Source organism: Carya illinoinensis, chromosome 7 (genome assembly GCF_018687715.1).
Source record: "Carya illinoinensis cultivar Pawnee chromosome 7, C.illinoinensisPawnee_v1, whole genome shotgun sequence".
Taxonomy (NCBI): domain Eukaryota; kingdom Viridiplantae; phylum Streptophyta; class Magnoliopsida; order Fagales; family Juglandaceae; genus Carya; species Carya illinoinensis.
Window position 1 is genome coordinate 42,385,875 of NC_056758.1, and position 25,961 is coordinate 42,411,835.

General features: G+C 36.8%; 3 protein-coding genes across 3 annotated transcripts; 2 read left to right on the forward strand and 1 right to left on the reverse strand.

Moving 5' to 3' along the window:
- Positions 1-37: 37 nt before the first annotated feature.
- Positions 38-7,653, reverse strand: LOC122317205. Its single transcript, XM_043134168.1, has 5 exons — positions 7,492-7,653; positions 3,375-5,802; positions 2,325-2,445; positions 1,452-1,511; positions 38-1,362 (listed from the first exon to the last, which is right to left on the reverse strand). Exons 2-5 carry the CDS (start codon positions 5,690-5,692, stop codon positions 403-405), a joined length of 3,459 nt encoding a protein of 1,152 aa, XP_042990102.1. The 5' UTR covers positions 5,693-5,802; positions 7,492-7,653; the 3' UTR covers positions 38-402.
- A 4,138-nt stretch (positions 7,654-11,791) lies between these two features.
- On the forward strand, positions 11,792-16,469 carry LOC122317492 (serine/threonine protein phosphatase 2A 57 kDa regulatory subunit B' kappa isoform-like). The gene is made up of 2 exons (XM_043134611.1): positions 11,792-13,639; positions 15,774-16,469. The coding sequence occupies exons 1-2, from the start codon at positions 12,503-12,505 to the stop codon at positions 16,128-16,130; spliced, it is 1,494 nt and encodes a 497-aa protein (XP_042990545.1). The 5' UTR covers positions 11,792-12,502; the 3' UTR covers positions 16,131-16,469.
- Positions 16,470-19,331: 2,862 nt separating this feature from the next.
- Positions 19,332-25,037, forward strand: LOC122317493 (protein TIFY 8). Its single transcript, XM_043134612.1, has 7 exons — positions 19,332-19,559; positions 20,638-20,992; positions 21,906-22,096; positions 22,197-22,651; positions 22,755-22,842; positions 24,077-24,299; positions 24,638-25,037. The coding sequence occupies exons 2-7, from the start codon at positions 20,731-20,733 to the stop codon at positions 24,724-24,726; spliced, it is 1,308 nt and encodes a 435-aa protein (XP_042990546.1). The 5' UTR covers positions 19,332-19,559; positions 20,638-20,730; the 3' UTR covers positions 24,727-25,037.
- The last annotated feature ends 924 nt before the right edge of the window (positions 25,038-25,961 follow it).

Below are 25,961 nucleotides of genomic sequence, written 5' to 3' on the forward strand. Positions count from 1 at the left end.
AAAAAAACCTCCATATTTGAGCATTGTCCAATAAAAAAAAAGGTAAAAGAGTTGTACAGTCTGTATTGACAGAACATAAACATTCTATAAAGCATAGAGCATGCACAATGGGACCCCCGTTCACTAACATCCCTTGTTCCACATTATTCTTAGAAATGCTTAAGTTACTTGACGGTTTCAGGATTTGGAAATTTTTGCCCTACATCACAAGCTTAACCTAACCCATTCCCTAACTTCCATCTTGATGCGCCTTCTCAATTGCATGGCAAAATCGGTTGACGGCTTGCTCCAGAAACTCAAAAGCTAACCACCCTGTATTACACTTGCGCTTACAGAACTGCACAGAACTTGAAAATGGGGAATGATAACTATACAAGTTAAAAAACAAAACATATATATATATCAGAAGCCACCATTTTGGGGGGCATTTTGTCGCCAGGCCACGCCTTGCTGCCCAACACCTCGTCCGGGTACCCCATAAAACTCCCCTACTACATTGGGTTGACAACCTAAGTTACTTGGTTGCTGGCTATTCCCCTGAACAGGAGGAACCCACCATGTGCCGGCTTGATGTGATGGCTGCTGAGGAGCTGATCCCAAAGGTGGTTGGTCTACCAAGTGCGCTCTCAGCAATGGCTGGTGAAAGCTGTGAATTGAGGACTGTTGGGACGATGGAAGTTGGCATAGAGAGGCTTGTTGTGGCTGCCACTCCGGTATGTCATCATCGTCATCATTCCATGGTTGAACCGCAACCCCAAAACCTCGATTGTCCAGCCAGTTTCCCGAGGGCCCGTCTGGCTTTGGTTGTCCATATTTGTGTATAAGTTCTCTCATTTGGTTTTGGTCCACAGGACGAGCTGGGGTTTGGAACACTGAATTACTCGCCCCAGAAATATTTTGTGCAGATTTTCGTTGTGAAGATGGGACTGAACCACCAGAAAAATTGAACTCGGGAAGATCGTCTTCATCCCGGGGACCAAATCCAGGAGGAATATCATCGTCCTCATCAGGGGACGGTGTCAAATTGGTTGGGGTTAAGCCCCGAGGTGGGTTTGGTGGCTTGGGTTGGAAACTGGAATCGATATTTGTTTCTTGGTGTCTCCTAGAAGTGACATTTTGCTTTTTATGTTTATGGTGTGATGATGAATTGGGTGATATCCGGGAAGTTAACTGAGCCTTTCTCCATACAATAACACCAATTAGGCCATTATCAATATTATTAAGTGCCTCGATGTGTTCTGCCGTGAGGATGTTGCCGAGCATTTCACGTGTTCTTTTTTGTGGTGGGCAAAAATAAAGTTCCACTCCAGGAGCAGGCTCCGAGAAACCCACTCTCTCATCCAAAACATAAGAATCTGCTACCTGCAATTGAGGTCACACCAGGTACGTGAAACGACTGCCAGCCCAAATTAGAGAGAAAATATTAAGAAGAGTCGCATGACGGTTCTTACCTCACGAAGACCTGCATGCTCGCTCTCGGGGGACCCCTCCACAAGAACAACATGCACTACCTGAAAAGATTAAAGATTGTATTGAAATCCCATTATCTTTTCTAATAGAAAATAGCTCAAACTGAGTATTAGAGATTTTGGGCCAGCATTTATTTCAAAGTATTTAATCCAGAGTCTTTTCAACATGCATGGGAGTAACACTTTCACGAGTAAGCAAGAGGGGGAAAAAGAGCCTCCGCCATTCAATTTAGAGAGTTATAGCTTATATACAACGTTAACAACTCTTTCCATTTTTAATTTCACATTCGATAGGTGTTAATGTTCTTGTGAGTCACTTTTAAAGCAACTATCCAACAACGTCCGGTCAGTTATAGAATTGTTTTTGACCGTGATTGGAATTGACATCATCAACTTATCTATACTATAGCTAAACAAAACAAGTAGCATGAGGAAGAATGCGGCCCCAGCTGTTTTAGCCATCCTCCTTTCCCCAAAAGCCTCGAGCTGCCAATTTGTATTCAGGTGATGAAATATATCCATTTCCCTCTTACCGGACAGCCAAAAACGCACAATGCCACAAAACACTCCATCACAATAGACAGATCATAGTAAAAACTCCAAAATATATAATCGAGAATATTTAACCACAGAATTCTTTTTTTCATTTAGGATATAATTACTCCTAACAAATCTGATACAGGGTCTCACTAGCCTGAAACAAAAGTCATTGGTGTATGAGAAGACGCTACATGATGTGAGTGCCATTGGAGGGCTAAATGAAAACATCGCAACTCTCATTTGGGATTTTGTCTTTCTTTTTATTGGCTTAGAATAGTAGGATGCAGCAATACCATGAAAAGAAACATTAGATACCATGACAGCACGACTTCGAGACAGTGAAAGGTCTTGCAGAAACTTCTCAAATGCATCAAGCCTTACTCTCCCCTTGATCTCTAGTGAACTGGGCCACTCTTTTGCAGATGTTCTTTCGCCACTATAACAATTAAACAAAATCAGCAACCAAGGAACTAAAGCATAAAGATTCATAATCAGTTCAAAAACCAAAATTTAATGATTCTCTTACATTCTCTATAGATAAGAATGAATCAGATCAACCGCTACGACAGATAAAATAAGTCATAATGATTGAATCAAATTGACTGATGATCGATGGGTATAGGTTTTCTGATGTGGACAGAGATTCTTGTGTTATGATTCAGTATAGAGCTTCTCATTTGTAAATAAGTCATTGGTACAAATATTTTCACATTATCCACCAAAAAGATGCATATTGACAATCACACAATGATACAAAGCACATACCATCCATCCCAATGCAAGAATTTTTTTTTTCTTTTTTCAATTAGTACACCCGTTCACAAATATCAAGGATAATGTACCTTCAACCTCTCCAAACAGTAATGGAGTTAAATAATACAAAAACTGCAATTTGAAATCTATTGGTCATCATTTTTTAACATATTTGGATGATAATTTGGAAAACTATTACCAACGTATCCACTCTTACTCCCAATTTGTTTTCAGTGTTATGATCAAAAAGCAGAACTTACAGGACATTCTTACATGCACTTGTAGTGCTGCCACGATATATGCATAATGGTAAGAGTAGTTACAGAAACTCAGTTCATAAGCCAATTTGAGTCAAAATAGATAAATATCCAACAGATGCTCAGGCCCCAAAACCATAGATAACCACATCAAGCAAATGAAATCCATATATAGTAGATGAAGCACTTCTGCAAGCATGAGGCACATAATCCAAAGCTAGAACAACGCTTACAATTTGAAAGATAAAAATGTAGGTCATAGGTCAATAGAGCTGTTCTCGTAAAATAAGTATCAAACTAATATTTACAGCACAGAACACTGAATAAATGTAAGATTGAGTAACTAGACACGCACCTTTTGAAGATGCTAACCACAGAGGCCTTGGCTGAAGTGTTCATCTGAAGTGATCCTTCCCAGACATGATCACCTTTGGATACACCAGTAGGAGGTACAACTTCTGAATTTGCATGGCTGTTTCTAGGTCTGAAATCAGCATAACTTTCACTGGATTTCACTTCAGCATGTCTGACACTTGAATTTACATCAGTGTTAGTGTTACTCTTAATAACAAACTCACCATCATTATATTTCACATCAGTACAGCAATCACTTAGTTTCATGTCTGCATGACCATCACCGGATTTCACACCAGCATCACCTTCATTGAATTTATGGCCAGCATCTGATTTGGAGTATTTTACATCAACTTTTTCAGGTTCATCTGTGGTAATATCATCTTTCAGAGTAGACTCGGATGACTTCAATGCCAAAGTTGGCGCTGAGCCATCCTTGCCTGAAGTGGGGGTCATCTTTCCAGCATCCACCGGTAAATTTTCAAATGGTGGCTCTGAATCAAGAGATTCCATGAACTCATCCAGAGATACAATAGGAGGAAGAAATTCTGCATCCTTCAATGCATCATCCACAACAAGCCCTTGCATTAAATCAGTACTCTCACGGGAAGGAATAGAGAGCATATATGGGATGTTCCGGGCTTCCAAATTACTCTTTTCTCCTGAAGTATCCACCTCATCCTTGATTTCATCATGTTTAGAAGGGTGAGGGGCGTCCATCTCTATGATATCTGATTTTCTTGGAGTGAATGAACTAGCACTGACAGAAGCCTCGGCTGGAACACTATCATCTTGTTCAATTTCTACTTGAAACTCACCCTTGTGTGTTTTCCTCACCAAACGTCTAATATCAACTTCAGCATCAGGCAAGACAACCATTTGGGCAAGCTCTTCTGCCTTTGCTATCCGCCACTGGGAAAGCTCCTCAGAAGCAAGTTCCTCTGCAGTCATAGAACATAGCCGTTCTGGGGGAATATCACTGGACATGACTCTTTCTCTCAGTTCAGGATTATTGCGATCTTTCAAGTTGAACAGAAGAGACCTTCCCTTCTCTTTGTACTTCTTATTCACACCACCAAATAATTTGAAGAGTTCAGCTTCAATTTTAAATGCCACGATTTGTGGACTTTGAATGGCTTCTTCTTTCTGACCTCTCCCCATATCACCATACACCAGCTTTTGTTCTTGGGCAGTATGGAACTCCCCTTTTTCTACCACCTGCATATCTGAATCCAGTACCCAAGAGAGTCCATTTCCCTGCAAAAGTTCGTCTTTGGCAAAGAAGTCATCAATAAAAGAAACATCTTCGCCAGGAAAAACATAACTTGATCGGGTTTCATGACCATTGGATTTCAGGGTGTGTGTAAAATCACCATTAGCCTCAGCAGCAGAAATCCTTGCAGACCCACTCAAACCATTATTGCTTTTTTGTGCAGACCAGTCATCGTGGGAGAGCAAAGTTACTTTAGGCTCTACAGATGCACTATTAGGGGCATCAATAGCAGCAGAAAGAGACCCAGACAGTTGAGAATTCTTCTCAGTCTGCCCTGACGCACTTGCAGAGTCACTATGAGAATTCTGTTTTGGACTTAAAGATTTGTCTTTCTGCTGAGAAACCAATGCCAGTGCACTAGCTAGTGATTCCCTCATCTTGGACCTAACAGACTCAAAAGATTCAGTTTGACCCTTAGAAGTTGGTTGCAATGCTGCTGTTTGATTTTTTGGAATAGAAAACCGCTGTGAACCAGATTTACTGGACACCACTTTCTTAACTGGTGTCGGCGAACGTTGTGATCCAGGAGTGTTGGACAAGTACTGCATCTGTACAGCTGATTGATTTGGACCAGATGCTTGCTGCAGCCAAGGTCTATGTTCCAACTGAGCTACCCGTTTGTTAGGAAGAAATAATTCCTGCATGGCAATATTATTGTGCAGAGGTCCTGCTGGTGCCTTCCGCTTATTTGACGCAGATAACTGCTGGGATCCGGCATTATTTAGCATGGTTTCCATTGGTCCCAGTTGCTTGTTGGGGATAAACTGCATTAAGCCCAGATTATTTGCATTCGGTTCTCTACCTACTGTCTGTATGCTTGTCATTGATAACCTCTCAAACCCACGATTGCTTGAAAAGGGATCCATTAGTCCCACAGGCTTGTTTGATATCAAATGCTGATGGGCTGCAGGAACATTGGATACAGATGCCATCAGTCCCATTTGCATGTCTTGCACTGATGAGTCACCTCTGTTCAGAATGGGTTCCAATTGACCCATTTGCATGTTTGGCATCGATAACTTCTGAGACACAAGATTGTTTGACATGACGAGCACGAATAATTTACCATAAACCACAAGAAGAATCTTCAAATAGTTTCTTGATCCATTATAGTTCAAAACATGCTCCTAAGACTGCACACCCTTAAGACATGAATCTGCATTCAAAATGTAAATACTTGCTGAAGATCCTAAAAAAACTACAAACTGAACAAGACAGGCAAAATAAAATACCTATAACACATGGAGATCTTAAATTTCACAGATAAACTTCTAAACAGGCAAAATAATGCACCGAGATTTAAAAAAAAAAAAAGAGTCAACCAGAGGAACAACCAGAATAAAATACTGCAATAGCAGAATTTTATCAAAACGGATTTTGTGTGCATGAATGTGTATTAGTTTAACACCTGTTTACTTTTTGATTAGTGATGAACTTAATACGAACTGAACCGAGATACCCACATTCAAGTCCCAGCAACGGTGTACTCTTTTCTTAGTGTAAAATAAGTGATGAACCAGACAAAGGTTTTTAAGAGGAGCATATGGTTTAACAGGTCTATGCAAGAACTATCACAAGAACATTACAGGCTGTCACCATATCCGCTACACAATTTCAATTTATAACAATCAATTAGTGCTGGAAGAAAAAGCTTTTCAGTGAAATATAGCTCCTATAATGAGAATCTATCTGACAAAATTACAGGAGATGGCTGCTTACGGAATCAGAACACAGAATATGGATTTTGTTCATCCAATTTCAAATTTTGTTCATCCAATCATTCTATCAGATTAACTGGCAGGATTCACTTAAAGCCAGAGTATTGTATGCTCTTTAGTAAGTATTTAAATCACATATACTCCTGACAGTGCGTGTTAGATATCTACCCACTGACATTTAAACTGTATTTTTCTTTTTCCACCCCCTTATGACTGATTTATTGCAAAAGCTAGGGATCTTGACTAACATACTCACAACAGATCAATTTCCAAATTTCCCAAGTGATGAAACCAAGCTTATGAATCACCATCTAACTGGATCTTGACTAACATACTCACAACAGATCAATTTCCAATTGTGACCATCTCCAGTAACATTTCAAAGAAGATGCAGTGTCTTTAACTAAACCTGAACCCCCCCCCCCCCCCAAAAAAAAAAAAATCTCTCCCTCTTTCAAAATATGCTTGCAAGGAATTTTTCCTTAAATCACATCAATAACTCACAAAACCCTTTAAGTTTCAAATTCATTAGCTTATTAAAGGAAGTCTCTATCGGCATACCATTTTGCATAACCCACGTTTGAGAAAAGCCCAACTTAAAAGATTCCAATTAAAGCTATTTTTTCCCCAGTCACTAGCCGAGTCGTACAACCTATTGTGAAGTATTTGAACCGAAAACCAATAGAATAGTATAAGCCCTCCTTTTCGAACTCTAGGTCTATCAGAATAGTATAAGCCATTAAGCCCAAAACCAATAGACCTCGAACGCCGTCTATATATTTGAAATATGAAAAATGAACATGTATCAGATTTCACCAATTTTATAGCAGGAAAACCTAATCACAGAAATCCCACCAGATATCAGAAGAGGACGGAGTAAAGCCCGATTTATGAACGCACATATAGGCTTTTCACACGCATCAATGACAAGTTTCCACCAATTTGCTCCCCCAAAACCCTAATGTCATCAGAAACACGCGAAACGAGAAAAGCCCAGATCGAAAACACTAGCCCTTTACAAAAAACGAAATCAAACAGACTTATATATATGTGCGTGTATGTGTAGAGCTCGATTCGAGAAAGATCCTAGGATTTTGTTATGGCGGTGGGTTAGGCCCGATTGTTACCTGAACGTATATTCGCCAGAGAATCAGCAAGCCCTTAGTCCAAAAGCTGAACTTAGGGAGAGAGGGAGAGAGAGAGAGAGAGAGAGACGGCTAGAAAGAGATAAGTCTTGGCCTTTACAGCTTCGCTGTTGCGAGAATCGTAAACCCTAGAAAATGGGCGATAACTTATATAATATAATTGGAAAAATATAATTGTAAACGTAATTATGTATTAATTTATGTATTATTGTGATGTGATTAATTAAAAAATAAATTTTATTAAAGATAATATTAACTTAAATTTTAAATATAAATAAATAAATATTAATATATAAATTAGTGAGCGACTATGCTTATATATATAATAAAACTTAATATAATTTATAATGAAAAATGCTTTTTGTACTTAAAAATAACGTACTAAAAACTTACGGATAAAACTCCTGATAGCTGATAAAAAAAAAGAAATGAACAGCAAGGTTAGAAACGAGAGAGTGAAGAAAATAAAACCAGCGAAAACCAGCGCGCCTCTTGCATGTCTCCAACCCAGCACTTCTCTTCGATCCTTCCCCTCTTTCCCTTTTCCTCCTTCTCTTCCATCGGAAGTATCTTTTAATCAGAGCTGTATCTCGTTCTAATTGAAGCTTTTGTGACAACATCTCTTCTCTCACTTGAGTTCCATGTTGAAATCTCAAGTTTTCAACACTTACAATGAGATTTTTAATATGTTTTCAATTGATATAGGGTGATCCTATGCTTTCTATGATTTGTTTCACGATAAATACAAATTACAAAACTTGCAAAAATGAAGAAATCTGATGAAGCAAGAAAAATGTGAAATCAAAAGCAATTGAAATCAAATGAAGCAAGAAAAATACAAAATCAAATGCAATTGAAAAATATTGTTGGCGGTGAGCTCAATGCGAGGTCAGAACAGAGCAGTGTACGTCAGCGGCCTTGGTAACCTTGGGTGAGCTCACGGCTTGAGAACAAGACGGAGAGTTTGGGATTTTTTCAGATATTTACAATCATAGTTATGCAAGTGGTGTGCAGTCGTTTTAAAAAAAATAAATTAATATCGAATATACATGAAAAAAAAATTAATTTTTTAATCGTGAATCTCACTTTTTTTTAAAATAATTACGCGACATTTATAATTTTACGACTATATATAATATTGTTCTTTTTTATCATACTGAATAGTTTTGCTCGCTCGTAGTGGCCTAAATGGTTTCTCGGTTTCATGTGAAATTTGAATTTTTAAAATTTTTAATTGCTAAAAATTTTTTCATCTTTCCGTTTGTGCGTTCTTGTTTTTCTTTTTTTTCTTTTTTTTTAACTTTTTCATTTCTTTTATTTTCTATTACTTTTACTTTCCCGTTTATTTTGACTTCACTCCGTCAATTACCCTCACGTGCTGTACGTTTTTCTTAAGTATTCTTTAAGTACGTGTAGCAAGACCATGATAGTATCCGCAATAGATTATTCATCTTTATCTTTATTCTTAAATTTAAAGATTATATCTTTAAAATGTCTAATATTGATATATGCATATCTATAATTTTAAATAAATTACTACAGTATTTATTTAAATATGAATAACCATTTTTCATCTTCAAATATTATTTTTATTATTCTTTCTCTCTCCAAACTCCCGACCGGCTCTCTCTTTCTCTCTTTTTATTTCTTTTCTTTTTCCTCTTCTCTCTCTCTTTTCTCTTATCTTCTTTCTCCATCCCCGAACGCATATACTTTTCACTTTTCTCTCTTCTCTCCATCGTCGAACGGCCTCCATCCCCGAACGGCTCTATCTTATTCTCTTCTTCTCTCTCTACCGAACAACTCTCTCATCTTCTCTTCGACACCCATTTCACCCTTCTCTCTCGTTGCTCTGTTTTCTCTCTTGGATGCCCAAAATTTTTTATGCTTTTTTCATCAACGGCGGCCTCTTCTCTTGTTCAAAAGGTGATTTTCCCGAACCTATTTGTGGATTTTGGCTGGAGAATATTTATCTATGTTATTTGGCCTGATTAGAAATTTTTAGGGTTTTTTTTTTTAATGTGATTGCTCTGAATATTGAATTGAGAATAGAGATAGATAGAACAAAATGAGTTGGTTCTGAGGTTTATGGTGATTTCTCCTGATTTGTATTTTAATTTGATTCCCCGAACCTTGTAAATGGCATTTCGGTTGAGTTGGTTATGAGGTTTGTGGTGATTTCCCCTGATTTGTATTTTAATTTGATTTCCCGAACCTTGTACATGGCATTTCGATTGAGTTGGTTCTGATGTTTGTTTTGATTTCTCCTGACCTTGTACAGCTGCCGTAGAGCTACTGTGGAGCTGAATTGTGCTGCCGTAGATCTGCAGTGGAGCTGCTGCGAGTTCTTGAACATACCACCCGGAGATTAGGAATTTTAGGGAAAAAAAATTAATATTTTATTATTATTTAGTCAAAAAATACATAATCCAATATAAGAAATTTTGTTCATATTCAAAATCAATTTTTAAAACATGGAAATTTATATATAAAGATGAATAATCCATTGCGAATGCTCTAAGTACCCGAACGTAAATTCGCCAGAGAATCAGCAGTTCTCCGAATCTCCAGGGCCCGCTTTTGACACGTGGAACACGATTCACTTGTACACTAGGGTCATCTAAACTGTGCTAAATATAAATTTAGGACATTCAGATTTCGTTTAAAAATAAATAAAAATGTTATCATATATGTCTTACATTTTTTTTTTAGAGTGGTGTTACAGTTATTGAAAATATCTCTAAAAATTACATCTCTAAATATATATTTTATTTTTTTATTTTTAAAATTTTTTAAATCATCATAAACATTTAAAAAAATCACAATATTATTATAGAAATTTCTTAATCGCCACACACATTCGGGATATTATTTCGGTAGAAATAATATTTCTTTTTTTTTTTAAATATTTATGTAAGATTTATATACCCTTATAAAAAAAAAAAAAAGATTTGTAGTTTGCCTTGCATATTAATATTTGTGTGCGATTTGATGCACATACATGTTTATAAGAATAATTTTTCTTCTTTTTTATAGTATTGATCCATATGTAATTTGTATTTTCTTTGTATTTAATGATCTTAAACGATTCGAATTAATTTTTGAGGAATACAAGTCTATCTTTCTTCGATCGAGATCTTCCAGCCATTTTTTTTTAACCATTGATTTATTGTGTTATGACAAGTTTTGAATCAATTCCTCATGTTATAAATTTTGTCAAACCTAATTAATGAAAAGAGTTTTGTTACTTATTATTTTCACACACCACACATTACATATTTTTTTATTTTTTAAAAACTTTTGTTTAGTTTTATTCTTCTTAAACTAATTGAATTATTTTACTCATCATCTATATACCACATATTTAATAAAAGAACAATAAAACGTGGTGTATAATGTATGTAAATGATGAATATAATTTTTCTAATGAAAAACAAGTGAAACTTGATAATATAGTCTAGTGAAAATAGGTATAACCAATATGATGCCTTATGAAATGAACACTAAGATTGCTCTCTACATTGCCGATAATTTTGAAAAAGCTTTCGAATAAAAAGAAATTAAATTCTCGAGTTGGTATATATATTATTTAATTTACATAATTTCAATGTAAATATTGGATCTATAAAACTCAAGTTTTAATTTTTTAAATAAAATTATATCATGTAAATATATTTTATTTGATTTGTTTTACACGCATGCTTGTAAAACTAAGTTTTCATATAACAAAGGAATATTAAAAAAGTGTACGATCACCAACGATAAAAAACATCATCTTGATTGTAAAAAAATTTTTTTTAAATAAAATCCGATATAATTTTTATCTTTATAAAAAAAATTTAAATATAAGTCCATACACTATATATCATATATGTATATATATATATTATTAAATATTTAATATATAGATAATAAATAGAAAAATTAAATTAGTTTAAGAAGAATAAAAATAAATTTAAGCTTCACTGTCACATTTTTTTTTTTTTCCTTCCTAAGCTTCACTGTCACAGTTTGATAAACCTCGTAATTGATCTTTTTCATTCGCCACCTGTTCGTTATTCAGATTCTAAATAATATAAAAGAGAATATTACAATGATAAAGCCATCCACAAAAATAGAATTAAATTTATTTTTTTTAAATTGATTCTTAAAATATTTTTCACATCCCATCTGACGGCAAAACGTGTCACCTGGTTATCATCCTTACCGTCCAGCGCTCTCTCTAAAACGAAAAAGACTGTTTTTACTAAAAATACATAATATATATTTTTTGTTGTCTTGAGAGTTGAGAAGTACCTGCAATTTTTTTTTCCCGAGAAAAGCCACAATTTTCTCCTCAGGCGAGAAAACAGAAAACCTGAAACCTGGTCCTTTGTTTGTATTTTCAGGAGATCAAACAACCCTCAAGAGCTCAAAAACCTTCATTGCCCCCAATCCCCTTTAACCATATATTATCCTAGATCTCTGTCGCTTCTATTTTCGAAATTTCTTCCCTCTTTCTGCAATTGCATATATACATTATATATTTAGGTATATCTGTGATTTCTCTCTCGTCCTCTATGTCTCCATATTAATTTTTTCTATCTAATTTTGTTAGGATATTGGAAGAATAAGGATGTAACTTTGCGATCACAACCTAAAATATTATACTTTTGTTGTTCCTCTCGTTCTGTAGCGAGGGAAGTCAAAATCTTTTTTTGTCTGATTCTGGGTTTTCCGAAAATATCGAACCCACCCGTACGTTCAAGATCTGTTTTTTCGTCGCTGCCCAATGCAATCCCAAAATTTCCACCCTGCCCCAGACTTCTACGACGCGGGGGTCATTTAGGAGTGTCTCACATTGCTCCGTTTTCCCTCCTGTCATGACTATAAGATCCCGGGTTCTTTGCCGCTCCCCTTGTTTGAATTTTCGTAGTCGTCTATATCAATTTAACCCTTGATGGTTTGATCTGAAAGCCCCGGGTCTTTGGTTGATATTCTCAAGACCGCCATCATGTTGAAGCAAATTCTCAGTAAACTCCCACGGAACAAGTCGTCGTCGAAATCCGACTCTCCCCGGTCCAACTCGGCTCGTACCCCTCGATCCAACGGCGGGACTTCGTCCCCCTCATCCACGTCGGCGAGATCCAACAACGCGACGAAACGCACGGCGGTGTTCCCAGCCAGTGTTGTGGCCGGTATCGAGCCCCTGGTGCCCTTCAGGGACGTGCCCAACGCTGAGAAGATGAACCTCTTCGTGAGCAAGGTCAGCCTTTGCTGCGTCACCTTTGATTTCACCGACCCGTCGAAGAACTCGGTCGAGAAGGACTTGAAGAGACAGACCCTGATCGAGCTCGTCGACTTCGTGGCATCCGGGTCGACCCGGTTCACAGAGTCCGCCATCATCGCCATGTGTAGAATGTGCGCCGCCAACCTCTTCAGGGTTTTTCCGCCCAATTACCGATCCAACTTGAACGGCGGCGAGAACGACGACGAGGAGCCGGTGTTCGACCCTGCCTGGCCGCATTTGCATTTGGTGTACGATTTACTGCTTAGATTCATCACCTCCTCGTGCCTCGACAGCAAGGTAGCGAAGAAGTACGTAGACCATTCATTTATACTGAGGTTGCTCGAGCTCCTTGATTCCGAGGATCCCAGAGAAAGGGAGTGCCTGAAAACCATTCTGCATAGGGTTTATGGGAAATTCATGTCTCATAGACCTTTCATTCGAAAGGCTATCAACAACGTGTTTTATAGATTTGTGTTTGAGACCGAGAGACACAATGGGATTCCCGAGTTGTTAGAGATTTTTGGGAGCATAATTAGTGGGTTTGCTTTGCCTTTGAAAGAGGAGCATAAGATATTTATACGGAGGGTGTTGGTTCCGCTGCACAAGCCGAAGTCCTTGGGGCTTTACTTTCATCAATTGTCCTACTGCGTCACTCAGTTTCTAGAGAAGGACCCCAAGTTGACGAGTATGGTGCTAAGGGGATTGTTGAAGTACTGGCCCGTGTCGAACAGTCAGAAGGAGGTGATGTTTTTGGGAGAGATAGAGGAGATTTTGGAAGCAATCAACGTGGTGGAATTCCAGAGAGTCATGGTGCCGTTGTTCTGGCGGATTGGATGCTGCATTAATAGTTTCCACTTCCAGGTATTCTTTCCTTTCATAACTTTCTTTTGCTTGTTGCTTGAGAATCTGAGATAATCCAGGGGCAGTTAATTTGCGTTCCTTATACAGATGATATACTTTGATACAATAATTTTCACAGCTCGTATAGCCCATGATTGACTCAAGTATATGGGGCCTGAAATATATAAAATATATAATCTTGGCAACTAGAGGGTGGGCGCCTATCAAGGAAAATGATGAACTTAGTACTCTTTCACAACTATTTTACGACTCTATTTCAAATGTTATGTAAAATTGAATATGTTTTTGATGGAGTGACACAGTTACATTGATTGATTATAAAATGGAATGTAAAATATTTGTAAAAGAGTTATAAATATTTCATTACTTACCTATCAATACATTATTTTAGTTTTGACTCTAGAGTACCTAAACAAAAGTACCCATGAGAGATTGATTGACCTTAACCAAATGAAGGTGTTATGTGCACACATGGCAAAATTTCACGTGTGTTTAAAACTGAAATCAATATTGCACTATGGTGCAGGTGAGCTTTAGAGACGAAAGACTGATGATTTGGCAAGTACATAGGACCTAGCATGACACTAGCAGTTATAGGCTATTACAGGTGGCTAGTTGTGGGATGAGGTCTATTTGTTTGGCTTGGCATGTCATTGAGGTGAATGCGCAAGGCTAGGTATTATAGGCAGAAGTGTATGTGCCTTCCGGTCACTCCTGGCATGAAGAGTTTCATAATTTGACACCTTGGTGACAGGATTTTGGTTGAAATTCTTGAGATGCAAAATGAGAAACTTGATACAAGGTTTCCTGGTTGGTCGGAATAGGATCACTATTAATTATATCATTCATTGTTTGAAGATGGTATAATTTATCCTAGTTAGGTGTTACTCATATATGGGTCCTGTGTGCTTGGGCTATGCCCATTGCATTATGAATAAAATCTCTTGTTTACCTATAATAAAGTGGTATATTTTGTTTATAACCACCATTCTTTTCTCAATCTCCATTATTGAAAGAAAATTAGAAACCTTTATTAGGTTTTTTGGTGCCTCCAGTTACTGGCTCTGTTTACTTGTAAAATTGCCTGTCAGACTGTCAGTAGTTTCACAAATTTATACTAGTACTTCCCTTTAATAACCATTTGTTATTTCAAGTTTGGTCATCACTTGAATAGATGTGCTTCTCACTCGTCATAAATAAAGGAGGATGAGGTCATGGGTCCAATCCTATTTGACTGCATTAGTTATGTATTTGCTTACATCTTATATATATATAAATAAAAAATAAAAAAAAAATTACATCTTTGCCTACAAAAAATGATATAGTCTAGACTTATTTAAAAAAAAAAAAAAAAATTAGGTTATAACCGGCAGATGGGAACTGCTCCCTCAAAAACCATTTTTTGATATCAAACCACTTTCAAGAGCTACAGTGGAAGGTTTTAATGCAAAATTTTTAGCTTTAGCTAAAATTTGGTTCGTCTTTAGAGGAAGGAAGTATATCTTTTTTGTACTGGTTTCTTTATGAGATTTAGTGTCAAGTCTGAAGGAACTTCATTAAACTTGTGTGATTAGAAAAGAGCTGCCATCTTACATAGTCAGACACAGACCATCATTATTGGACTTCTCGTTCTTCTTGTTCCCCTCCCCATCTTCTGGGTTACTTATACAAGTAGTGGAAAGCTTGTGAAAACTTTATTGTGGTGATTTCTGTGTCTTGTGGGAGTTTTGAGAGATAATCGAGGATTATCTTCTTGGTTTAGGCACATTGAGCAGAAATGGTCTTTCAGGACCGCAAATGCCAAAATTTTATGCGGATTATTCCAGTTTTTTGGAGTTAGTTGATTCCTCATAAATCTTGGCTAGAGCTGTTTCAAGGGTTTTTTTACATCCGCCAATAATGATGCAGATTTTCTGCCTTATGACGTGAAACATGAGATTCTAAGTTGGGTGCTGCGGTTTCATCTTTCCTTTCTGTTGGTTTATTTGAGCAACTGTCCCCACCCAGCCACTGGGAAAAAAGAGAAGAAGAGAAAAAATGTATTTTGTTTTCCTTTAATAGCTTTTGATCAAGCATGTCTTTTCATCGACTGAGGAAAGAAATCACAAAGTTTTCCCCCAACTAATTTTTTCAGGTTGCCGAAAGGGCCCTTTTCTTGTGGAACAACGATCACATTGTCAACTTGATTGCACATAACCGGATGGTGATTCTTCCTGTGGTATTTCCAGCCTTAGAGAGGAATGCCCAGACCCACTGGAACCAAGCAGTGCTCAACTTAAGTTTAAATGTTAGAAACATGTTCATGGAGATGGACGAGGAGCTTTTCGCCTCCTGTCATGCTCACTTTAAGGAGGAAGAAGCAAAGCTAAGCTTGGAAGCTGAAAAGCGGAAGGAAGCATGGGATCGATTAGAGAAAAAAGCCAGTATCCAGCCAATAACCGGAAATGCTGCTGTTGTGGTAGCTCCTTTAGCAACCTCAATTGCCTGTTAAGTGCCATTACAAATCCATCTTCTCATTCTCAAGGTTTTCTTTCTTCTCTTTTCCTGATGTTACTGCTAGGAAACCAGAAGAAATGGCACTTAAACAGAAATGTACCAAAACGGCTGTTGTTTGGGTTAAGAGAAATTATTTTTTGGATTGTCCAATGACAGCCCAGTTGTAACTTTAGTTTTGATCCTATATTTTCCATTGCTACCGTGGTCCGTGGGGGAAGAGGTGTTAGGCTGCAGCCTGCTTCCTCTAAAAGGTTATGGGGAGGGCCATGCTTTTGATTATAAGATTCTGTAACCAAATGATGCCTTATTAAAAAAATCCAGATTCCAGAACTCATTTTGATGATCTGACATTATCCTAATTTTTGGTTCATCACCTATTTTTTTAAGGAAAAAAACAAGGATTAATAAATGGCATCACATAAACACAGTGGGACAACATAATTTGATTTATAAAACAAATTTAAATTAAATTATTTTGTACATTAAATTCTTATCTTTTTAGTAATGTAGTCTTTAATGTCAACTTGTTTATATAATTTCTCTTTTATTTAGATGGAGGCCATGACCCAAAAATAATTCTATATGATTTGGTGCCTAATAAGAGGAAGAGCTTGTTTGGAAGATAGGGAGATAAAAAGAGAGAGAAGAAAAGAGACAATTATACATTTTTAATTATTTTACAATGCATATTAAATCGATATAATTGTGTAACTTCAACAAAATTAATCTCAATTTTACGTAATTACTTTTTATTTGAACAGGGTGGTAATTATAATAATTACAAAAGAGTTGTAAATTTATATATATACATATATATTTATGTTTTAAAATAGAGGGTTATTAGAGATACAAAAGGATCTTACAAACTGATATGACACACTATCTTTTTTTTTTTTTTTCCTATCTTTTTTCTCCCACTTCCCCTTCTTCTCGCGACTCTCCCCTCCTCCCTATGCCTCACCGTCGTCTTCTCTCACCAATGTCGCCGTCAAACCTTCCTCACTTCCCACTGACGTTGTTGTTGCACCCCACCTTCCTTGCCACCCTTCACCTTCACCTTTATTTCGGTTGGGCTGAAGGGGTGGGGAGGGGTTGGGAAGGGTAGAGGGAAAGAAGGATGAGGGCAAAGGCACGTGGAAGGGGGTGGGGGAGGAAAAAGAAGAAGAAGAGAGAAACAGCGCATAGTAGTAATGTGCCACACGAGTGTGTGGAATTCTTTTGTGTCTATAGTGTTTTTTTTTAAAAAATCATTGTCAGTAACAAGTTAACAATAAGAGTAATATTATGTGTAGTTGTAGTGTACAAACTTTGCACAGTTATTTTTTAAAAAAATAAGGTCTATTATTAAAAAATTAATTAATTTTTTTTATATAGATCTCATATTCACTTATTTTTTTAAAAAAATTGTATGGCACTTACACCCTTAGATTGAAAATATCATTTATCTGACAAGAGTATTTCAAAAAGAGGATGGGCTGAGTTCAAGCACTTTGCCTGCCCATATTGACTAGCATCACCTACCTCTCCGCCCGACGCCTGCCTATTCTCATCAAACACATTGTCCCCCAGTGCGACAACGTCAAAGCACAAAGATCGTATTAAAAAGTTTCAATCCCAAGTGTTCCCTCGAGTGAACCATTGCGAGCTAATTGAGGGATGCCATGGTACTTTTTTGTACGAAACCCTAGTTTCATTTCCGAATTTGTTGATTTTTTAATTGATATATGTGATGAGCTGGACTTTGGTGTATGGATTGATGGTTTTAGTAATGGAATTTACTTCAAAGACGAACTTAATGTGTACCCTAATGCAGAAAAATGCGAAGGAATTAGGAAGATTGGGTGGGTATCTTTTTTTTTTTTTTTCACATACATTTTAAGACGAGGGAAACAGGCACCTTTACTTAGAGAGAATGCGGGGTAGTTAACTTTCATGTGAAACATCTGAGACATGATTTATTCGGAGTATTTCCAATTTGTTTGTGCTATTCTAGCGATAAGGCATCTTGAATTTGTCCCTATTAATAATTAGTTGGGGACTTCGTATACTCCTGCTTTCAGATTCTTTGTTAATATATATATATATATATATATATATATATAAGGAGTATCAACTACTGAGGTTAATATTTTGGGCTTTGAACAGGACCAGAGAGAGGCCCATGGATGTAGACAAATCACAACCGAATGATCCTTTTCGAAGTCTAGCCCGTGGATCATGAAATGTTTTTCCATCTTCCAAAACCAAATGATTCTTCAACGTCCATATTTATTTGAAATCTGCAACTTTGAAAACAATAGCGGTAGCAAAACTGCTCTATTCAAACTGTTCTCGTTTTTTGGATGGATGGGTTCCAATCAACACTAAAAATGATTTTTTTCTTTTTAAAAATAGGGATTTTCTTAAAATAAAAATTTCACGTGCAATTATTTTTTATATTATTTTGTCCACATCATTAATGTGATTGGTTGAGTATTAAAAAAAATTGATATAGTCAATCACATTAATAGAATGCGCATAAAATATATAAAAGTAACTGTATGTAACATTATTCTTCTTAAAATTCACAAGAATGAATGATTGATTAGTATCCATTCGGCGTAACCTTCATTCGCTTTCAAACATGGCGTGCATGAGTTGGGAATCCGATCCAATCCAAATGAGAGAACTCTGATGAAACAATCGTATGGTCCACACTGGGGGGGAATTCGTAGAAACAGAAACAGATTCAACTCATTCTCATTTTCAAGATGTTGATGGCTAATAATAATCCCCCACTTCCAACAGTCCGATTAATTGCATGGGTTGGTATCATGCAGTGGTGTTGGAGACAATCGAGGACAGTTTCGTAAAAGAAAAAATAAAATTAAAGGATATGGTGGCTGATGAGCTTAGGCTTTAGCTTCAAACGAAGAGTTGGAGAAAAGGAGTGGTAGAAGTCAACAAGTGTACTTGAGAGAATCTGTGTGTGTGTACCCAAATTCCAAAGTGGCCATTACTTCTTCTACTTGCAATTGCTTCTTCTACTTGCAATTGCAAATTGTTAATGCAAAATGCAAATGCATCACAGCCACATGGTACCAACGCCAATTCCTCTCTTACACGCCTCTACTTTTCCAAGCACTTCTTTTATAGGGGCTTTCATTATTTAATACTCGACTTTCCAAGGATAAGATATATATATAGTCTTTGTCCTCTCACATTATTGCAATCTTTCTAAGATTAGGATATAAAGATGACGAATGTGTATATGGTCTAAAGCATCATAACCATCCTCGTGATTTTTTATTTATTTTTAATTGGAATTGAGGTTATGGGTCATTTTTATGCATTTCTTTTGTAGATTTGGGGAGATCAAACCCATGCCAAGATTCAGTCTCGCAGCATCCATGAGTGGAGGTGGCAACTGGCACAAGCGCCATTGGTATGTCTTCAATTGGTATTATATTAAGCTTTTAGCAGAAGTGCTTTTGCATTTGTGTGATTTCCTCTTTGGAGAAATCACATAAGAGTCATGAGAACTTCAACTTGGGTGTTTGGATTATTGAGCTCATGCAATATGTTTTAGTAGATATCCTCTACTCCTAAGGGATGGATGCCTCTGAAACAACACATAGAAATACCATACTCAAGAAGCTTTCCCATTTCATTTTAAAATAGGGTTTTTAATTATTTTCTCGGTTTATATATCAAGAAAACTACATTCTCCTCCATGAGAAAATTGGCTCCCATTTTTTAACTTTTTTTTTTATTAATTTATTTATAGGAAAGAAGGAAAAGGCCTGAGCTAAAAAATTATGTTAAAAGAATTCCAAATCTAAAGAAATGTGAAGATTTGTGAGTTTTTTTTTTTTTTTTTTTTTCTTTTCTTGGAAAATTTGTGAGTTAAAACGGTCCAAATACTTTTAATTTTACAATAGTCCAAGCTTCTACTAGTTGTTATATTGTATTGTTATCGAATGATTTGTTAGAGCAACCATTGAAGAAACTAGTACACATTGTACTATCTATTACAAAGTTAAAATAATATTATGTATTTTAATAATATTTTTTTAATAATTTCTTTTATATTGAAAATTTTTAAATTACTTTAACTTAAAACTAAAATCATGAAGTTTTAACTACTCCGATGCAAACTATTTTTATTCTTGTTAGTTAAAATTTGACTTGAGACAATGTCAATGCTCTTAGAAGGTAAAATTAATAATTTACATGATTTTACGAAATTAATAGATATTTTTATTATTCAACAAACAATTTACATTCTTTTGCAAAATTTCTATATATTTTTATTAATCAACAAACAAGTACATTTTTTACTCCGAGTTTAAATTTGAGATTATATGGTTCACAAACAGGGAGGGAGAGAGACAGAAGGAGGGAGACTGGGCGAGTCAGAGACAGGAGAACCTTTTGCTTTTTATTGCGCTCTCTCTCTCTCTCTCTCTCTCAGAAAGCCTGATTCTCTCTGTTTTTCGCTGTCTTTTTTTGATCCTTTTCAGAAAATCGTGCGGTCTTTTCTCTCTCTGTCTTTCTAGTTTCTCTCTCTTCACTAGAGAAGTTATTCAGAATAGCAATATGAGGATGGAGAAGAAATGGCCGTGCAAATAATGGCTCAGCAGCACACTATGCCCAACAATGCCAGTACCAACACTAGTGGTAACAGTACAAGCCACAGCCAACAAGGACAATTATCTAAGACAATGTTCCATGACTTTCTGGGCATGAAGAAACCCACCGATTCGCCTGTGGGTCTAAACCCCAAAGCTGCGGAGTCGCCTTCTGCCTCGGCCTCTCTAGGGGCTTCCTCTGGTGGTGGCCGTGGCCTCATCTCCACCACCTCTGATCTGGGTTCCGGTGAGTCACTCAAACTCGCTCTCCTCTTTGTTGATCAGTGGCTGCTTTTTTTTATTCTCACGTCCTCTGTATTTTTTGGGTGGTTTTGTTTTGGCTTTCCTATTATTTGACGTTTTAAAAAGATGTTTTTTCCTCTTGTTAATTAGAGTCATCTGGGGAATGTAGAAAATTTATTAGTTTCTCTGGAGGTAACACCGTATGCTTGTGTGTGTGTCCCTATAATCAAGTGGAGAGTTCATCTGGTGATGTAGGAACTCACTCTCTCTCTCTCATAGTGCGGTGGGTACCTTTGTTTTAGGTTGGTTCAAGTGAAGTCAGTCAGGGCTTGGTTGCTTTCTAGGTCCTCTCTCTTTGCTTTATTACGGATACGTTGTATCTGTTATACCTTTTCACTTTTTATTTTTCCTTTCTCTGGGACAATGATTTATTCTATGCTCTTTTTTTTTCGCTGTGAACGGGTCTAATATTGTAGTGTTTAGTCTTTCCTTTTCAATGTGGTTTCGTGTGATTCTTTATTTATTTATTTTTTTGCTAATCCTGATGAATTAAAATGTTGAAAGTATAGTATGGACAGTTTATTATTTTCCTCTGATAACTTCTTCTCGTTAGAAAGCAAGAAGTACTCTAATTAAGCATCTTTTTATGCAGCTATGCTCCCTAGCCTTTGCGGTCTGATGATAATATGATTTGCATGCCTTGTTTTGTTTCTATTAATTTCCTTTTAAGTGGTTTCTTCCATCTTTGACCTCCATAAATGGGCATTACTTATCTGAAGGCTTAGTTCTCGTTGTTTTGCTCAGCTGCCAGGCATTTAAGAAAGCTTGTTATTGTTATTATTATCTTAATTTTCTAGATTCGGGATTTTACCCATCAGAATCAAACTTCGATTCATTTTCTTCATCAATTTTAATAGAAAGACAGGCTGGAAATCATCTTGAGGGCATTCCATTCTATGGTCCAAGGAGTGATATTTCTGGGCATGAAACAAGCAACAGAATAGTTGGAAGTAAGCGAAACAACCCCGACTCTGCATTTTTGGGTTCATTTAGGGATGGGATCATAAACCTGGATCATGATCCCCTTGAGAACTCGCATTTGATTAAGGTTTGGTTTGTAATGACTTTTGTTTCCCCATTCTCAGAACAAGCCACAGACCCTTTAGGGGTTCGTGCTTCTATAATAATGATATAATGTTCTACTGCAGTTACTTCGAAATGGGACTGGGGGGGAGCAACACAGAAGGTCCAATGATGATGAAGTATTCTTTGGAATGCACCCACTAAGGCCAACTTCTGCATCTCTTGTGTTTCAACCTCCCGCTGGCAGTAGAACTGATGCTAATATTTCCAAATGGGAAAGGCCTGCCTCTATGAATGTTGGCCCTGCTGTACAATACCCCCCACGTGGGGGTCAATTTGGACCTATACTGCATCAGGTGCCTTCAAACAGATTCAGGGATGCCACTGCTGGTCCTTCAAGTATCTCTCAGTCAGCTGCTGATGAGGGATCAAGAACTGGAATCAAAGGCCCTGTAGTTTTGAGTTCCATCAATGCCACTAGTGGTGCCTCTGAGAGAAACTCATCTGGTGTGCTGCCAAGTGGCAGCAGACAGAAGTCCGGGACTAACACATTAGACCCAGAATCTTCTGCTCCTCCTAGGTAAATGTTAATACTATTTATCCTCTGCCACATCTCATTTGCATTTTCATCTCAAGAGGGGGGCATACTTGATGCTATGCATTTGCATCTGTTGTGATTGCAGTCGACTTGGGTCGGCATCTGCTGGTAGACAGATGACTATATTTTATGGTGGTCAAGCTCATGTTTTTGATGACGTTCATCCGAACAAGGTTTGTATTCTGGTTGTCTACCAATAGCAGAGGCATCTCTGGTTGCTACTATTGGTTTTTTAGTGTCAGGAAGATGAATAAACTTTTAACATGTTATTCTGCTATCTCCTAGTTGAATAAGCTTATGGTGCTTGCTTGACCTACTTGGATTATGTTGGTGAATCAATTTCTTGTGCCATAACTTGCAAACGGCCTTGTACTCAACTGTTCCGTTGAAAAATATTGGCTTACATTTCCTTGTAATGAGTTCCCAGGTGTCGGTAACTAGCCTTCCATTCTCTCAGAATGTGTTAGTGTACCATTAAATCTTGGTGTGACTTGCTTAGTACACACCAGTTGTATTAAATTGGAACATCTTTTTAATATCTTAGGTGCCACCATAAGCTCATGGCTGTTGGACATAACTTAATTTTATTAGATTACCCCAGTGCTGCTGTTGGATTCAGGAGCAATCCGGCGTCTGCTGTTACTAAGAATTCATTACGCAGCAATGACACTACATATGTGACAATAGAAATTTTGAAGAAGCTTTATGAAGATTGTTTATCTGGAAAATGTGGAATTTCCTTGATGATGACTGCCGGAATCATGCAATTACTGCCTTGAGGTCATGAAGGTGTTTATGAGGGCATGGTTTTGGACATTTTTAGGGCCAAGAATTGCTTATTCATATGCCACTTATCATGCTTTCTTAAATTGTTTTTTTTTTTTTTTTTTTTTTTTTGGGCTTCTCTGCCCTTGAAAGATAATTTTTCTTTTTTCCACCTCTCTGTCGCAAGTACACAAAAGTTGGCATAGTTCATTATTACCATAATTTGATGTGGAACATCAAGGATCTTGTTGTAAAATCAGAAGGAAACTGGGTTGTTAAAGAAAATTAAAAAGAAAAAGAAAAAACTTCAGTTTTTTTGAGCTTTTTATATGCTCTACCAAATAAAGCCCTTGGTTTATACCTACTTCAGGGTGAGTATGCAATACCATGTAGCTTTTGGAGGCACAAATTAAATTCCAAAATGCACATTTTGTCCAGTTCTCAAGGGACAGCTGAAGTTAAAGCTAGCAAGACTTAAAGGAACATTTGAAGTTAAAGCTAGCACATTTTGTCCACTTATAAGTTTCCTAGGATTTTTAGGCAGTTCTCGTGTCATCAGATTTTATGCAGTTAAGAGTACCAGAAATAATTCAATGGACATGAAAATTCACGATCACTATTTGATTACCACTTATATTTCAGGCAGACGTTATAATGGCCTTAGCTGGATCCAATGGAGGATCTTGGTCGACAACCTACTCCAAATCTGTGAGGCCAGGTGGTGAAAGTAACAAGCCTGGTGGAGACAATGAAACAGGTATGGCGGTTAATACGCCACTATTACATGAGTTTCGCGGAAGGTTATCTGCCGGTGGCATTCCTAATCACGGAGTTGGCTTTGGGGATCAGATACCCACACCATCAGGTGACCCTCTAATTTAGTTACATGTACTGGAGGTGCCGTGTTTGACACATTGAAATATGCGACATCCAGTTTGGTTTACATGAATGAGTTAATTCTGCCGTCCAGGCATGAAGGACCGAGTCTTTTATTAGGAAAGTAGACAGATTACGAGTGTGGAGTTTCCAAGTGAAGTATTGATTCTTCTCCTTTCTTTTATTTTTTTATTTTTTTTAAGAATCATATCAGCAAACTTGGTCATTATAGGTTCTGCATGAGGACTTTTTCCAAATCCCCTGTTCTCCTTTTTTTAATCACCTGCCCATTTTACTGTTATTGATTGCTAAAAACTGTTGTTGTAGGGGGACATCAATACAAAATCATATCAAAAGATTCAAGCAACCCTGTTCAAGCTGGAGAACCTAATCCAGAAGCAAAAAGAGAGCTATGATGTTGAGTCTGGAATTGGTGTTAATTTCTTTTTTCCCATAATCAATGTATAGGATAGGGTAACTGAGCTTTTTATTCCTCTGATATCTTTCGGGCTTCTACCTTTTTCTTCTTTGGTGGTGGGACGGTACTCATTGTTTATAGGGGGATCCAATAGAGCTACCAGATTCATAATCAGATACAGCACTTGCCAATTCTATAATCTGCTTTTAGCTCGATGCTTCTTGGAAATTAAACCATTTCAAATCCTTACGTACAAGTTTATAATATTTTCTCTTATCAATGGAGCATATTGTTACCACTTTTTATCAAGGACTGGAGTTGGTTACATTGTTCAGCAGCAGGATTTGAATTTCCTAGAATTCTTAAGAGCTTAGAGTGGCAGAGAGAGAAATACATGAATTGTGTCCTATAATATATAGAGTTGTCCGAATAAATTTCTTAGATAACGTTAAATACTCATAATGTAGGGTTTACTTGATGTGTTTGTCTCTTTCTTATTCTGGGCCTAGAGTTGGTAGTAGGTTTGGATGGTGAGATGAGAACTTTTAATTTTAGATGAAAGTTGAATAAAATATTATTTTTTAATATTATTATTGTTTTGAGATTTGAAAATGTTGAATTAAAATTTGAAAAAGTTGAATTATTTATTATATTTTATGCGGGAATTTAAAAAAATTATAATGATGAAATAAGATGATAATTTTATCTCTCTTCTTAGTTGCCAAACCTACAGTGAGCGGTGTGTAATAAAATCAAATCTAGTGTTCTTCGATTAAATTCATAGATGCAGACACTTTGCCACTTTGTGTAAGCGTAGAAGGTAGAAGAAAGTGTATTCAACTGTCAACAACCTCGTTTTTCATGTCTTTCAAACGCTTTCCTCCTCTTGTGCCTATACCATACTCCCTGGGCCTAGCTTGGATATGTTTCGGGTCCTCAATCTCGAGTGATGTACAGTGAACGCACATCAACTGGATTATCATCATTCGGCATGGCATTGATGAGTCTTGGGCCGGAAAGTCTGTTTAACGAGGCCCATCTACTTTACTCAATGGATCTGTTATGGGATCCATTATGATTAAAAACACTTGATACTTTTTTTTTGTTTTTCGTCATTCTGAAATCCATTATTGTATAAAAAAATAGACTTATAACATATATTATAAAGTATTATAAGGTTTTTCATTACCATAAATTATTAACTATATAATGTATGTACGTCTCTAATGACGG